This window comes from Mustela nigripes, chromosome 6, assembly GCF_022355385.1.
Source record: "Mustela nigripes isolate SB6536 chromosome 6, MUSNIG.SB6536, whole genome shotgun sequence".
Classification (NCBI taxonomy): Eukaryota; Metazoa; Chordata; class Mammalia; order Carnivora; family Mustelidae; genus Mustela; species Mustela nigripes.
The window spans coordinates 76,983,955-77,002,038 of NC_081562.1; the positions used below are offsets into that span (position 1 = coordinate 76,983,955).

The window sequence follows — 18,084 nt, forward strand, 5'->3', positions numbered from 1 at the left end:
AACCTAACACATTTGTCCTTTACCAAGTTCTCTTTTCGCATATACGGAAGCACAAATGGAAGAGGGTAAATACTTAAAACTATAAGATATCCCTCTGATCTCTTAGAGGAAAAACACTCTATTTGTTTACCTAGTTTGTCTATTTTTACTTCAAAATAAACAATTAGCTGCCCCATAGAACTCATAAATGCTCTTCAGTCATAGACTTACTAGTTTTCATATTTGTTAAAAATTTAGTATGCACAATGCAGCCATCAAAAGAAATTAAATCTTGCCAATAGCGTTCAATGGGGCTAGAGGGTATTATGCTTAGCAAAATAAGTCAATCAGAGAAAGACAACTATCACATGATCTCCCTGATATGAGGAAGTGGAGATGCAACGTGGGGGGTTGGGGGGTAGGAAAAGAATAAGTGAAACAAGATGGAATCAGGAGAGAGACAAACCCTAAGAAACTCTTAATGTTACAAAACAAACTGAGGGTGGCCGGGGGGGGGGGGTTAGGGAGGGGGCGGTGGGGTTATAGACATTGGGGAGGGCATGTGTTATGGTGAGTGCTATGAAGTGTGTAAACCTGGCTATTCACAGACCTGTACCCTTGGGGCTAATAATACATTATATGTTTATAAAAAAAAATTTAAAAATTAAAAAAATATTTAGTATGAATTCAAGTCATTCCATGATCTTTACTGACAATGCAAACATGAAAGGAACCATAGATATATATATGAATATATATGTGTGTAAGTACATACACACCCTTTTTAAGTTGGTTAACTAAATACATAGAAAGAATAAAAAATAGAAATTATTTAAGTTTATAATCAGTTCAGGACTTTTTAGTATCCAGTAATAAATCTTAGATTCTCTGTGCTTGTTCTGATTCAGCCGAAATATGATAACTTGACTCAGTGTTGCCAGTTTGAACAATATGAGTACATCTCACAGAGGAAATGAAAGTAAAAAAGCATTTTACAAGTTATCTTCTCACCCAATATCAATTTTTTATTGCTTTATTTGATGCTAAAGTAGTCAGGCAAAAGGCCATGATTGTCATCTCTTTAGTCATGGCCATCTGCATTTAATTATATTTCTTTCCTAAATGTTTCATGGGTCTCATAAAACTTGCATGTGCTGAAACTTGTATAAGTGTTCATCTTTTCTTTTACTGCTAAGAAATCAATCATAGTGCTACACGCTTACTGTGATTCAGAAAAGCAACAGTGTTCTTGTGCAGGACATTTTTAACATAAAAGAGGATTATGGCTTGTTAATAAAAGACAATAAAAATTGATCATTCTTGCTTAAAGATTTCCTTAGTTTCTTTGTATAATTTTCAAAAGGGATGTGAATTACTTTTTTTTCACCAAACAGAGGCCTTTTTGATACATACTTGACTTGATGCCCAGTCGGAAGATTAGACTTATAAAAGCTTTCCTGAGCCCAAGAAGCAGTGGATGTCACAACTTGTTTCAAAGGATCTTAAAAAAAAAAAAAAAAAATTTTACACATAAAAGAGAAAGAAGAAAGTGTCTCTAACTAGTATCTTTAGTTTGTGTAAATACAAACTAAAGGAAAATTGAAAATTTCCTTTCAATTGAAAATTGAAAATTGTGATAAACAATGTTTTATAATAAATACCAAATTTCCTATTTTTGATGATTTAACATTGATAAACTAAATATAATAATTTAATCTGCATCCATGGGCTTTCTTAAGCAGATTAGTTGGGAGAAATGCAGAAAAGAATACAGTTCTTACAGATAATTGGAGAAATCCACGAAGCCTTTCATATTTTTCAAAATTATGTGCATATATATATGTGTATAAGTCTATGTTAACATTCATGTGTAGATGACTGTGTGTTCATATATTATTGATAATCATGAAAAAAGGAATATTAGTAAAACCAAAGAAAAAGGTAATAAAATTATTGGACTTATTTTATTTTACCAATATGAAAATTACTTGAAAATATTAAAATACAGTTTTAATCCATTCATTCAGCAAATGGTGCTATGTGAATTTTGTTATATAAGCATCTTACATAAAAATATAATGTTCTCATCAAATTTCAGCTCCCAGTGAAGCCCCGACAGAAGTAGGTGTAAAAGTCTTATCATCTTCTGAGATATCTGTTCATTGGGAGCATGTTGTAGAAAAAATAGTGGAAAGCTATCAGGTGAGTTTAATTTTTATCAAACTACATACATTTATTCGTAAATATATTGGTATAGGTTTTTAAATAGGTTGCAGCTTTCAGTGTTCTTTGGCCATTGATTTATGTGGCAACTAATACTGTAATCCAATCCTTGTGTTTAATATGTGAGGCACTTATGAACTAATTGTTAAGAATAAGGCAGAGATTCCTAACTGGCGTATTTAGGAGAGCTGTAGAGTCCCATGCATTCACAAACAGCTGAAATAAAAACTAGGGTAATAACACTCATGGTTAAACAAGATCTTTTCAGACATTCTCATAAAATGCCAGTGAATTTTAAGTTATTTTGGAAATCAGTTTGGTAATTTATGAAAGCATCCTTACAATGTTTATTCTGTTTATCTCAATAGTTCCATTTCTAAAAGTCCCTATAAAAGAAATAACTATAAAGTAGGCCAAACATGTGTCTCATAAAACAGACACATATTTTTATAAGGGATCTTTCATAAGATCACAAATATGTGATCTATAGGTAGAAAATTGGGAACATTCAAATATCCCAAAGAAAACTTCCCTTGATTTGAGTCTTTAAAGACCAGTGGGAATAGCCAGATCGAAGGGGGAAGATTTGTGTTGAGTAAAGGGAAAAAGGCCTTGAAAACTGAAGCTGTGATCATTGTTGGGGTCTTTAATATGATGCTAGCAAAATTTAGATGTAATTATGCAGAGACAGTGAAATCATCTCGTATTTTTAAGCACAAAGAGTGAATATTAAGAGAAATTGGCAGCAGCCTATCTTTGCAGATGAGCAAATGGATGCCAAAGAACCAGTGACTGCCCCACCACAAACTGAGTGTCAGAGGAGTATCGAAAACTTAGCTCTTCTGGTTCACAGTTCAGGGCTTTATGCCAAACCACAGACTCCTCTGTTTCAGGCAGTGAATGGACAGTGAGGGCCCTTCTGAAGTCACAGGCAGTGAGCTGCTGGCCCGATCAGCTAGCCCTTTCAATTCTGGTGCTCTCCCTTCTTCATCTGTCCATGAAATATTAGCTCCTCTAGGGCAGGATTTTGTCTGCTTTCCTCTCAGTGCCAAGAACAGGGCTGAGCCCAGAGTAAACACTGAACAGATACTCACTGGGGGCTGATAGTGATACTCAAATATGATCAAATCTAGTGTTACAATCTGACCTTCTCAAAGCCATGTTTCTGATATATGACCACAAAACCAACCCAAGGCTTTCAGTTTTAAACATGTAAAATATCAGGAAGCTCGTTTTTTTTGTACTGTAGGTTATGATTTGGGTACATTTCAAAGTGTCTTCAGATCATCTTTGCAAGGTGAAGTTATTATGAAAAAAGTGGAATGGTAAGAATGAACTGGAAAGACCCAATATTCATAAGTTATTAATTGATAATTACATTTACAGCTAGTAGTAAAAGAATGGGAAAAATAGAGAAATTCACTAGCTGTTACAAACCCCTATAATAAACAAGTTCTAGGTTTCTTGGGAGAAGACACCAGATTTTGGAGCTTGAAAGTTATCTTTTAGACCATAGCATTTTTTTCTTATTTCATATTATTCATTTTTAAGTAATAAAAAAGAGGAAAAAAAGGATTATTTGATAGATAACTCACTCATGAATCAAAACAATAAATGTATGTTTCACATTTTTTAAAAACCTTGTCTTTGTCTAAGAATTGTGTATTGGCCATTTTATAACTTCCAACAAGCAGAGGACAAAGGAAATATGAGGTGGGAAGCAATGATAATAACCAAAATACAGCTTTTTTTATTGGAAATAAGCATCAAGTAAGGATTTTCAATTAAATAGCAAAAAATCTTTAGCAGATAATATTTTCTTAAATGGTAATTTTCAAGGAAATAAATGTATGCCATTGAGGAATTTAGTTTCACAGATAGCTGACATTTTGCAACTCCACAGAAAGTAGAAATTTGTAAGCTCTTGCGCCAAGCAGATACAGGTTGATATCTCAGCTCTATCACTGAGGAATTTGGTGCAAAACTTATTTGAAATTTTTGAGCTTTGGTTTTCTTACCTGGAAAGCTGGAGAGTAATCATGCCTCATAGAACTGTTGTGTGGAATGAAATGAAAGCATTTACTACTTTTCCCTATTCTATGTCATTGGATATTTGAAGACAGTGGTGATTATGACAGTAATGAAAATTTGATAATATTAGTGATATGAATAATAACATTTGTTGAGTCCTTACTATGCTAAACAGTTAAGCTTATTGTATTGAATCTACATGGTCCTAGGGAATCAACACTACTATTATCCCTGTCTTAAAGATGAAGAATTTGAAGTTTAGAAACATTTGTGTGGGTAATAATTGGCATAATTAGATTCAAACCTAGGTCTTGGCTCTCCAAATAAATTAAAAATATTGGAAGTAAATCCCAAAATTATTGTTTCAATTTGTTCTTTCTTAAAAACCTTTTGAGTCTTTAAAACAGAACCTTGAATATCAACGAGACAAGCATGAAAGCTTAAAAGAAAATATCCATAACATTTATTCTCCTTTAAGAAAATGCCCCTGTAAAGGAGAGGGGTGTTCCTTGACTGAGTATAATGTGGTTATTGTTTCTATTTTAAAATATGATGGGAGAAGCCAGCCGTTTAACAAGATAGATGATTGAGAAAGCTAATATCCCAGTGCACTTCCTATAAAAATGTACTCAGGGTCTAAGTTACAAAGAAACAGAGGGAGGGAAAAGTAACACATTAAGAAAATAAAATAAAAAGCTGGAGAAGCCCAGCTCCTATGTGACTGACCCCATCTCAAGGTTAATTTCCTGATATTTCAAGTGAGAACAAGAGAATCTCTTCCCTTGTGGTTTTAAAATATATCTCAGTAGAGTGTTTAAGTTTTACTCATTTTTTTCCTCTTGCCTAGTTAAAGAGCTCCCCACTTCTAACCTTAATACTACTAAGTTTCCTTGCAGTGTAGAGGAACTAGAAGAGTGTAAGAAGTGCTCACCCAGCAGGTAACATTCACTTAACTTTATGAACACAAGCGAAATACGCTATGAGGAATAATGGACGTGAAAACTCTTAGCAGCTGAATTAGAGATTCATGCTCATGATTGGTTTCACATTGTCTTAAAAGATTATCAGTCCTGGGGCACCTGGGTGGCTCAGTGGGTTAAGCCTCTGCCTTCGGCTCGGGTCATGATCTCAGGGTCCTGGAATCGGGCCCCACGTGGGGCTCTCTGCTCAGCGGGGAGCCTGCTTCCCTCCCTCTCTGCCTACTTGTGCTCTCTCTTGGTGTGTCAAATAAATAAATAAAATCTTTAAAAAAAAAAAAAAAAGATTATCAGTCCTGAGTAATCTACTCAGATGTTTTTAAAGGTTAATTCATTTTGGTGAGCATAAACTGATACTTAGGAAATGCTTCATTTTCTTATTCTGATGAAGGCGTCTGTCTTCATCTGGATCTCCCCAAAGCATTGTCTGACACACGGGTGTGGGAAAAGGTGATGTTTTATTGTTGTTATTTGTTGGTTTGTTTTAATATGATCCCAGGGAGCAAGTATGAAGAAAAAGCAGAGTGAGTAGGAAAAGAGGAAGCTCAGATACAAAGATGATTTATCTTTTTAGCAAACCCTTACGACAAGCTAATTGAAACCTACATAGAATTGGTTGGTCCCAACATCGGTGGTGAAAATAAAAGACTTTTGAATAGTTCCCAAAAGGTGTAAGGATACCTATTTGAATGATTTATATTATTGAGATTCCTTTCCCATGGACTCTGCTAATAATCAAAATAGTCTGGGATTTGGATAATATAGTTTTTATACAATATATTTTCAGACATTGAGGGTTTTTTTGTTTTGTTTTGTTTTTTTGTTTGTTTTTTTAATGTCAGCATCTCATTAGTCAGCTTAGGTTGTCCTTGCATTTCCAGCACCTAGCCCAATAACTGGTACAAAGTGGATACCTGATAACTATTTGTTAAACGAGTGAACGAGTAGCATTTATCAAATGCAGTCCTATGCTCGCAGTGTTGAAAATAAGTGATGCATGCCTGTCTTCAAAGAGTTTCTAAATTAGTAGGAGGAGAGAAAGCCCAGTCATGAGGTAGTTTCATAATTGTTTAATAAGCACTATGACAGGTTTACAATAGACAAAGGATGCTGTGGGAATTTTAGAAACATGTAGAGAAAGAGTGAAAATTATAAAATGCCACAACATTAAATGGAAATAAATACACTATATGTTACTGTAACAAATGAAGAGGAATTAGTGATTTACTATCCATAAAGCAGGACTTGCTGTTTGGATGTGTGGATGTATCTCTTTTCTAGTCATGATAATCCATTTCTACTCATTCATCCAGGCTCTCTTTTGGTCTCCTTAGTGATTAGTCAAAAGAAACACATGTGTTCTGCTCCATGACTACAGGTTGTACCCTTCACTCTGAGCGATTTTCTCACAGATTATTGTCAGCCTTTCAACACATTGAGAAACTCAGTGAGATGATCAAGATACAACAGCCCACATTTATTATCTATTTGGAAATGAAGTTCATGACCAGTGGCTAGTTCAGGGAAAAAAAGATGATGCCATATATTATGTATACGTATCCACTGTTTATTTTAGTATACTTTGAAAACATTGTAAGCTATATGTAAACATATACTTTAAAGGACAGATTGTTAAATCATTTTGTCTCAGATGCTTTCATTTGTAAAGAGTAACTATATTGTGAAAATTTTCGAACTCTCATATTCTAAAATAAGGAAATCTGTTTGGCACACATAATCATTCTTTTTTGCTCCCTAGTCACAAAGGCATAGCTAAGTCACTGCTTTGATTTGTTGTGAATTTTATTTGAGACTGACCATACCATCCTTGCTAAACTTAGACGAATAAAGTCATTTCTCATTTCAGATATAGCTGCAAATAGTAAATTAAGGAAAGCTTTGTTCTTTCCTTTCATATTGCCAAAAAATGCCTCATGGAAATTTGAGTGAGAAGGTAGAAAAGTTTTCTCACTTTAATTCCTCGTTTTAGTACAAAGCATCTTCTAGAAATAGTCTTTATTATATTAATCCTGTTTAAAACTTCTTTAAACGGGATAGAAAAGTTGTTAGAGTGGAATAAAGATTTTATTTTATTTTATTTTTTGGAATAAAGATTTTAAAATGTGGTATATATCTCAGTCAATAAACATACATATAAAAGTGCATGAACTTCAGGGAGTTCGGTTTTGATTGCTATAATACATTCTAGATTCGTTGTGAAGATAATGTACGTGGGTAATACTACTTGAGTGCATGGCATTTCATTAGAATATAAATGCTCATTTTATTCAAGCAATAGAAGAGACCTATGTATCATCTATTTCAAATGCCCACTAAAATATAGGCAATCTCCTTCTCAAATGACTGTACTCACTGCCTGAATACTTTTAGAACCCAGAAACATTCTCGAAGTGGCTCCCGTCCTTTGAAAGTCTTTTGTCTGCAACAGAGATCTGCCTCTGGAGACATTTGGTGCAATTCCACTTCCTTGGTTCTGAGGCCATCCTTCTGGTCAAATGACAGGAATGCCAAGGAAATCCTATCAAGACCATTATGAAGAGTATTCTTGACATGAGAAAAATGAATACCAGTAAACAAAATAAAAACATTGCGAAGAAAACCAATTAACAATTTAGTAATTAGCCTTTGTTCTGAAATGTGCTAATTCTACATATAAACCTTACTTTTTTAACAAGTGAATTCAAGCCATCTAGTTCCATTTTATAATGGTTTAATTTGTTTTATGTAAATGAATCATTCAAGATTATATAAATATTAGATATTATTGTCTAAGCGCTTTGTTTAATTATGAAATTAAATTTCCATTACTTTATAAACAGGGAATCTAAAATATACTAAATACCATTATATTTATAAGAAATCCTCTTCTTTTCATCTACACCTTAGAGATACAGATTTCTGACCAATAAAACAGCCTTATTAGACGGATGAAAATAATAATTTACAGCCTTCACTTAAACTTTAAGAGACAAGGAAGGCTATCATTGGTATATCGGTAAAAGTGATCAATTCTAATCACAACATGGATAACATTTTTAAAAGTAAATTTATTTTCATGATAAATAAGTTCCTCAACTAATTATTAAGCATAATTTTTCTTTGATATCTGGCCTCAATATAGATTCAAAGGAAATAATTTTGCATATATACTTCTAAGATGACCTAGTAGAAAGTTATTACACTGATCTGTTCCAGGCCACGTAATGACAAACAAGGTTTATTCCTGTCAAACCGTTTAACAATGACTCATAACAAGTTTGGTATCATATCAACAGAAATAAAGCAGGAAATAAATGATAAAAATTATTGTGGAAATACTTCCAAACAGAGACCAGTGTTATATTTTGAAGGTAAATCATGTGCAGTTTTTTTCGTTTTTTTTTTTTTTTTTTTTCTTTTCTTATTAGTGTGAGACTATTTCAGGCCATGAGGTGAGCCTTTGATTTGTCTTTGACATCTTTAATCGATCTACATTCTGTGCCTTGCTGTATTCTGACTAATAGAAGTAGAAGTAGCAATAAGTAAGGCTTGAGTATATGACGCTCAGCCAGCATCACTGGTGTCAGAACTAAATGAAAAGGGTTTTCACAATTGAAATAACTGAATCATAAAAGAATCTCACTTGGTTTAAATGTTTGCAGATTCGGTACTGGGCTGCCCATGACAAAGAAGCAGCGGCACACAGAGTTCAAGTCACCAGCCAAGAGTACTCAGCCAGGCTAGAGAACCTTCTGCCTGACACCCAATACTTTGTGGAAGTCAGAGCCTGCAATAGTGCAGGGTGTGGACCACCCAGTGACATGATTGAGACCTTCACCAAGAAAGCACGTGAGTTTCAAAATTTGCATTTTAGACTTGCCAAAAAATACCAATTGATTCAATCATGGTGCAGATATATCTGAGAGAAACTTACTACCTGGCAGTCTTAGCACATTCAGTTTTCAATTTTGTCCTTTACTATCACCTGAGATAAAAACAAACAAACAAACAAACATTGTTAGTTATTGTATATGATGAAAAGATGTGGAGAATGCCTTCATGCATTTAATGTTCTACTATAGAAATACAGTTACAGAACCTCTCTTCATAAAGACTACCCCCAAACTTTGTGTCATTAGATAATTAATTTGTCCTCTCTGTTATTATTTTTAACACTGTTTTTATAGGACTGGATTAATAGCATGAGAAAATTGAAATTCTGCTTATTTTCTTTTTTTGTAAGCCTTTGTCAGTGCAAATGCAAGTTAAATGTTGTAGCATTCTATTTGCTCTCTTATTACCATATATTCTCATTGTATATGTAACATATATACACAATATATAAATATATAACATACATAAACAGTATATAACAAGACTATCTACCCTGCTTAGAATTTCCAGGCATTCTTGCCTCTCTAGCTTCACTTTGATATCTCCTTCTTGAAACCACACTGAATGTACAGAAGAAGAGATTTATATTTGAGGCTCTAGGGAGTTTTGGAAGAATTTAAAGATAAGAGTACTATTAGGTTTGACAATTTATGAAACCACTTGGGGGAAAGGCGACTAAACACGGCAATAAGATTCCAGACTCTGATGTGGGTCATGGATTTCAGATCTGTTTTTGCCACTTACTAAATGTGTGAAGATAGACAAATTACCTCTCACCTTTAAACTTGTTTTCTAATTTGTAAAAGGAGCATTCATTCCTGGGGCATTCGTTCCTATGTTCTTTTTCTATTTATTCATTCATCAGAAGTATACTATGTCCCCATCACTGTTCTAGTGGTTGAGGATACAGAAGGGATCAAGGAAGACCCAGAGCTTCTTCTCATAGGATTTACAATCTAATGGAAGGACAGAGGGGAAAAAAAAAAAAAACCTGAAAAATAAGTGTGTATGATAATATCAGATGACAGGGCAACAAAATAAATAAATAGATAATAAAATTGAAAGTGACTTGTATGGGAGCTCAACCCCAGTTAAGTGGTCAGCAAAAGCCTCTTTGAGAATATACTATCCGAGTCATATGTATGAGTATATGAGTCATGAGTGACGATTGGCAGGAAGAGGACTATTTCAGCTAGGGAAAATTAGTAGTGTAAAACCTTAAGGTGAGAGTAATTTGGTATGCCTTAAGTGTAGAAGGGCAGTGGGGCCAGGGTGTAGACTGGAGGTGAAATGAAATGTGCTGAGACAGAGATATTAAGGGTCTCATAGTTGTCAGTCATGTTAGGAGTTAGAGTTTTTTCTAAGTCTCATAAGAGCTATTGGAAGATTTTAAGGCAAAGAGTGATATCTAATTCATGTTTTTTAAAAAATTATTCTGGGTTCTGGATGGACAATGGGTGGTGATGGAGTAAGAGTAAAAATAAAAGAGCCAATGGGGGATGATTTTAGATGGTGGTTGGAATTAAGGGATAATGGATAGAGAGAAAATTTTCTACAGAAAGAGTTGACATCTAGGTGCTGGTTTAGATGTTGGGATGGGTAGAATGAAGACTAAATATCAGACTTTTTATTCAGAAACTGGGAATTCAACTGTATCATTTGCCAAAGATGGGAAAGAACCATCGAGAGGAAGATTTGGGAGTACATGGCAAATGTTCCATCTTGATTACATTTGAGGAGCCATTTAGACATTCAAGTAGAGAGAGGCACTTGGACACATTCATCTGGAAATCAAGAGAAAGATTAGACCTGAGATAAAATTGTAAGTTCTTAAAGCCATGGGCCCAGATGCAGGATTTAGAGAAAAATTCATAAATAGAGGAGAGAAGGATACTTAGGATCAAGTCCTAGGTCATGTTAACATCTAGAAATTAGACAAAGGACATGGAGCCATCACCACATGGTTAATGAGAAGGAGCGGCCAGAGAGGCAGGAGGAAACCCAGATATTAAAGAACATGAATTTAAGAAAAGAACAAGATTCAGAAAGTGATTAGAAGGTCAACTTTATGGAATACTGCAAAGATATTAAATCTGAAAAGAATAAAATGTAACATTAGATTTAGCCAACTGGAGGTGATTGATGACCTTGAAAATAGCAGTTATAAAAAAATCTGATGAAAAAATAACCCAAATAAGGAATAATGACAAGAGAATAAAAGATAATTATGTATCACAGAGGGCCATGGGTACATTAATGAGCCCAAGGATATAAAGTGCTTAGTTTAGTGCATGGCAAAATTAGCTCTTGTTGTCACATCATTTTCACTGACTTGAAGCAGTTTGCAGAACTGAAGTCAGATATGGTGGCTGTCACTTGCATATTATTACTTTCCACAGCTCCAAGTCAGCCGCCAAGGATCATCAGTTCCGTAAGGTCTGGTTCCCGCTATATAATCACCTGGGATCACGTGGTCGCACTATCAAATGAATCAACAGTGACAGGATATAAGGTATGTAACAGATTACTGGATTTTTCCAGACATGGGCTTTATTCTTACAAAGAGTGATTGACATTTGGACTTGATTAACATTTATTGCACCAAAACCCATTAAGCTTTCTTATTCTAGCTGTACACTAGAATCAAATGACATAGTACCATGTTAAATTTTGAAATACAAAAGGATCTTGAGTAGAATCCTGCTAAAATGCTATGTCAAGTGCACAAGATAGGTAGAATAACTGCTTTAAGGAATAGAGTTGTTAAAATGATCAGTGCATAAATAGGAGGAAGAATCCATTTTTGTTTGGCAATGATTAAGATAGTGTTGCCTAATGCATGGCAAACTGATACATTGAGTTATGTTCCATAAATGAACACAAGAAGGAAAAAAGATTATTTCCATATGTTCTCTCTATCACACACCTTTTATTGAATGCCAACTTTTAGGAATAATGTGAAAAAATTAAATTGTGAGACAATGTTTTAAGATGACTTCAATCTGTTGAAAGAGCCCTCATTTTATACCTATTCCATAAGAAAAAACAAACGTATTTCCCTCTCTTTATTTTAGGATATTTAAAAAAAAAGTCAAAGACTTAAGGAACTTTCCCATGGATCACCCTAAAAAATAGGTGAAATCAACTTTTGTGAATTAAAAATAACATGAATTTTCCAGCTAATGTTACACGTAGCTTCCTAGAATTTTTTTTATTATTAATAAAAGTCTAAAGAATTTTTATTATAGTTTTAGTGTTTTGGAATTGGCTCATTAGTCAACTTTATTAAACATACATATTTTGGTACTTTTTCAGGTACTCTATAGACCTGATGGCCAACACGATGGCAAGCTGTATTCCACTCATAAACATTCCATAGAAGTCCCCATCCCCAGGGATGGAGAGTATGTTGTAGAGGTTCGTGCACACAGTGATGGAGGAGATGGAGTAGTGTCTCAAGTCAAAATTTCAGGTAAGTCAGTCACTTGAGACACATTTCCATTAAGTACTTGTAAGATTTAGGTAATGTAGACTCCCGAGAGTAGGGTAGGATCAATATGCACACCAATGTCAGTGTTTTCCTAGGTAAACTTGAAACATTAAGAATGTCCTGAAACTTGGTATTTCTTCCCTTATGAGACGCAAAAGTAACTTTGCAACATACCTTATGCTTTTTGTTTATTATCTGGATGACAAAGCATTATTAAAATACCATGATGCAGGTATGGTAATAGCAGTGTATGGTAACAGATAGTAGCTATACTTATGGTGAGCATAGCATAACACATACGCTTGTTGAATCACCATGTAGTACAATTGTAACATTGTATGTCAACTATACTTCAATTTTAAAAATACCATAATGGGGGCACCTGGGTGACTCAGTCGGTTAGGCATCTACCTTTGGCTCGGTCATGATCTCAGGGTCCTGGGATCAAGCCCCACAGCAGGTTTCCTGCTCCGTGGGGAGTCTGCTTCTCCCTCTGCTCTGCATCTCTCCCCATGCTCCTGCTCTCCATTTCTCTTTCTCTCAAATAAATAAATTTTTTAAAAAATATCATAATGCGGGGCACCTGGGTGGCTCAGTGGGTTAAGCCACTGCCTTCGGCTCAGGTCATGATCTCAGGGACCTGGGGTCGAGTCCCGCATCGGGCTCTCTGCTCAGCAGGGAGCCTGCTTCCCCTCTCTCTCTCTGTCTGCCTCTCCGTCTACTTGTGATTTCTCTCTATCAAATAAATAAATAAAATCTTTAAAAAATATATCATAATGCATTATAGTTTTACATAATACTAGACCATTAGGTAATAATACCCAAACTTCTTTTATAACAAAAAGAAATTCATGGACTACTATTAATACTCATCTAACTTCTTTTCTTTGTCCTACACATATTAATATAGTAATAAAATAGAAAGACACTAGATGATAGCTCCCTCCTTTACCATCTCTCTCTGTGTCTCAGCATACGTGTTCTTTTTCTGCAAACTTTATTTTTCATAGCATTGGTTAAATCCAAAATAAATACTTGAGGCAGTGACTTCCTCTCTTTTTGGCATTTATAGAACTCCATTATTAAAATTTGATACTTTTTTCTCATCCTACATGTTATAGTTTAACTATAATGATTTAAAATTGATGTTAATTTGAGAGTTTTATGAGAATCTGAAATACTACAAGATGCTGAATTAAAGACAAAAATAACAGATTTAGAAAACAATGCTAATTTATAGCCAAATAGATGAAAATATTATATATTTAACTAATAATTAATTCTTTAATGCTAAAATTTTTAGTCTGACCACAACTGTACAAAGAAACTATAGAATTAACATTAGGAAGTGTCAAATATTTGATGAATAACACCATTCTAGAATTTTTTAATTTAAGTTTGGTTTTATTTGTAAATTGTTTAAATAGATTTTCCCATAAATTTATCTTACTTTTTTTTTTTGATTTACACATTATTATGTCTTGTTAGAAAATTTGGAAATTACCAAAATTTGAAAGGAAATAAATCAGTCATATTCTAAATATCCTAAATAAGCTACAATTAGTGGTCAGTGGAATTTACTTCTAGTTCTCTTATATACATGTATAATTTGATTTTTTTCCTATTGAATATATCATGTTATATCCCACTTTCATGAATCATGTTCCATGAGCAGTCCTCATGTCATTCAAAATTTTATAAATTTCATTTAAAATTATACAGACTATTCTCTCAAACAAATGTACAAAATTTACCTACCCATTTCACTTTTCACTATAATAAAATATTATTTTGAATATACTTTTTTATAAATTAATCTTCCACTTGCACCACTCAGATGTTAGTCTCGTTCTTTTTAGCCATTACTAATTTGATAGAAGAAAATGGCATCTTTATGTTTTTAAAACAATTTCTTCATTCTGAACTTTGATAACACACACTTCCAGTAGTTACACACTTACTTAGGCTCTTCCACTAAAGGAAATCGGAGGGAAATGTGGACATCAATTTAAGGGCAGTGAGGTGCAAAATAACGTAGTAAATTGCTTTTGAAAACAAAACTTTCCTGTCAAGAAGTCTGTCATTGCCCACTGTTGCTCTCTTGATTTCCTTGCTCTTCATTTATCATCCCTACTATGGAGCAGAACCCAGTTTCTGGGGTTTAGACTCAGAAGTTTGTAGCTGGAGATGCCAAATCTGTGACAGGAGCATCCGCATCGGTATAACTAATGACATGCCAGTTAATGTGAAACAATAGACTCTCCTGGGGTAGAGGGAGCCCTGGTTTCATTTGCCAATTTCTGTGGTGTAACTATTTCCGTCATATCTGATTTCAAACTTCCCACATGACATCTCTCAATGTGGAGCTAAGAACAGATGCTGGGTAACACAGCATTAATGCAGTAATGGTGTGTTGTAGGCATAACCTTAAGAGCACTGATAACATTAAAACACAGTAAAATAGGAAGTGATGAGTTTTCAGAATTTTCTGCCTTTGTTTTAAACTTACTCATTGATTAATAATTTTATATAATTTCAATTTCAGTAACAGTGGTTTTTAACAACTTGTTCATAAATTTCCTTAAAAAAAATAGCAGTTGGCTGTTGGGAGGTAGAAGGGACCACCTGCAGCACCACAATTATTCTCTGGCATCCCAGTGGAAATAGCCCATGTACAGAAGGCACAGAGTATGCTTGTTTTAGAAACCTCAAATATACTCAAAACAGTTCCCTTTTTTGCCAACTAATGGACAACCTTCTTATTAAGACATATTTTTTTTAATTTTTTTATTAACATATAATGTATTATTAGCCCCAAGGGTACAGGTCTGTGAATCATCAGGCTTACACACTTCACAGCACTCACCATAGCACATACCCTCCCCAATCCCTCCTCCGCTTCCCCCCTGGCAACCCTCAGTTTGTTTTGTGACATTAAGAGTCTTTTATGGTTTGTCTCCCTCCTGATCCCATCTTGTTTCATTTATTCTTTTCCTACTGCTCAAACACCCCATGTTGCCTCTCAACTTCCTCATATCAGGGAGATCATATGATAATTATCTTTCTCTGATTGACTTATTTCACTAAGGATAATACCCTCTAGTTCTATCCACATCATCACAAATGGCAAGATTTCATTTCTTTTGGTGGCTACATAGTATTCCATTGTATATATATATACCACATCTTCTTTATCCATTCATCTGTTGATAGACATCTAGGTTCTTTCCATAGTTTGGCTATTGTGGACATTGCTGCTATAAACATTTGGGAGCACATGCACCTTTAGATCACTACTTTTGTATCTTTAGGATAAATACCCAGTAATGCGATTGCTGGATCATAGGGTAATTCAATTTTCAACTTTTTGAGGAACCTGCATGCTGTTTTCCAGAGTGGCTGTACCAGCTTGCATTCCCACCAACAGTGTAGGAGGGTTCCCCTTTCTCTGCAACCTCTCCAACATCTGTCGTTTCCTGAGTTGTTAATTTTAGCCATTCTGACTGGTGTGAGATGGTATCTCATTGTGATTTTGATTTGTATTTCCCTGTTGTTGAGTGACGTGGAGCACTTTTTCATGTCTCTGTTGGTCATCTGGATGTCTTCTTTGCAGAAATGTCTGTTCAAAGACAGAATTTCTATTACTTATTTCTTATTCTAACCATGACTGTGCAAAGAAACTATACAATTAACATTAGGAAAGGTCATATGTTAGGGGGATAGTACCATTCTAAAATTTTCTTAACTTAGGTTTATTTGCAAACTGTTTAAATTATTTTTAATGAGAGAGACATGTAAATACAAACAAATTTTAGGCTCTCTTGTAAATTTAGAAGACTTAATACTTCCCTTTGTTTCCATTTTCATAACTAAATATGTAGTCAGGAAGAGAGTACATTGCTAAATTTTAATGTTAATAAGCATCATGCTGTTCATTTATTTGCTCATTTATTTATTCATTCAATAAAAATGTACATTAAATGCCTAAATTTCCACATGCCTCCTACTCCACATTGCTATTACCCCTTGCTGGCCCTACTGTGATTCTAATGATTCTCTTGGCTTCTAGTTTTGGCCTCCTACAATCTATTCACTGTGCAGCAGCCAAAGGGATCTTGTTATACATCAACCAAAGCATGCAATTCTCCTCTTAGAAAGACATCCCATAAGATAAAATCTAATTTCCTTAACATGGCCTAGAGTGCTCTATAGTAATTTAGCTTAACTCTCTTATTTCAATTAAGTCATTTCATCTTTGTTCCATTGACTTTCCTTCTCTCCTTGAACATACACCAATGTTATCCTTACCTTTAACTATTTGTACTTGTTCTTGCTGCTGCCTAGAATTTTCTAAATCTTGGCATAGCAGATTCCTTCTTGTCATTTTTGATTCTGCTCTGAAGTCACCTCCTCAGAGAATATATTTATTAAAACCAATTTTTAAAAAACCCCTATTCTATGTCACTCTTTTATTTTATTCATAATATTTCTTTTTTTATTAATTAAATTTATTTATTTTCAGCACAACAGTATACATTATTTTTGCACCACACCCAGTGCTCCATGCAATCTGTGCCCTCTATAATACCCACCACCTGGTTCTAACTATTCAAAATGATCTTATTTATTAATTTATACTGCTTATTGTCTATCTCCACCCTTACTTGAACTTGAACAGAAGCTCCATGGGAACAAGCTCTTGTCTGACTTCTTTAACCTTTGAATCTCCAATACCTAGTGAACATATTTGGCACACAATAGTATTTAAACAAATAATTGTTAAATGAAGTTATGATTTCTGCATGGAATAAAATTTAGTTATAAGAAAAGTTTGGGTTACTTAAATTAGTTTATATGTCTAGAATGTTGATATACTTCCCTCATTAGGCACCTGGTTTGTGTTATGCCACGTGCTAATCCACAATTTGATTTTTACAAAGCTTGAAACTTCATATGAGAGATAGTCTAGAAAATTATTAGACGTGGTAACTTGCCTCTCCATCCTTCTCTGACCTGAACACTATTACTGCTGTCTTAGTATAGCATTCAGTATCAGATGTTTACAGCTCCCATCTAGGCAAATGTAACACCACAAATGTTTCATCAGAAATATATTATCTAAGAAATTCTGTATTGTCTTCTAAGAATCTTTTGTTTTTATTCATTAATGTGAGCTAAATTAAGAAAGTACAAATAACTACAAAATATTTTGAATATCAGTTTTAATAAGCTAGTTTACCTTATTACATATTCACTACAAATTTTAGAATTTAGACTATCAAGGATCTGTGATCATAACTAAATATCCACAAAGAAGCAGGCAGTTCATTATTTGTATGCATGTGCATATTTTGAGTTTTTATTTTTCTTTCTAGCTTTAAATAGACAGCAGATACCTTGGTCAAATCAAGAAAGACTTTTAAGGGCATTTGAGAGGCCAAACTTCTTTCTTAGGGCAAGTCATAATCATTTGAAAACTTAAAGGTGGTA

The 18,084-nt window shown here is 34.2% G+C and overlaps 1 protein-coding gene across 2 annotated transcripts in view; it reads left to right on the forward strand.

Moving 5' to 3' along the window:
- CNTN1 (contactin 1) overlaps positions 1-18,084 on the forward strand; it is a 353,970-nt gene that overhangs the window by 302,749 nt on the left and 33,137 nt on the right. For both annotated transcript variants that reach the window (XM_059402902.1, XM_059402901.1), the window contains 4 exons: positions 2,078-2,181; positions 8,873-9,059; positions 11,504-11,616; positions 12,420-12,576. In XM_059402902.1, coding sequence (XP_059258885.1) covers positions 2,078-2,181; positions 8,873-9,059; positions 11,504-11,616; positions 12,420-12,576 — 561 coding nt within the window. The remainder of the gene's footprint in view (positions 1-2,077; positions 2,182-8,872; positions 9,060-11,503; positions 11,617-12,419; positions 12,577-18,084) is intronic.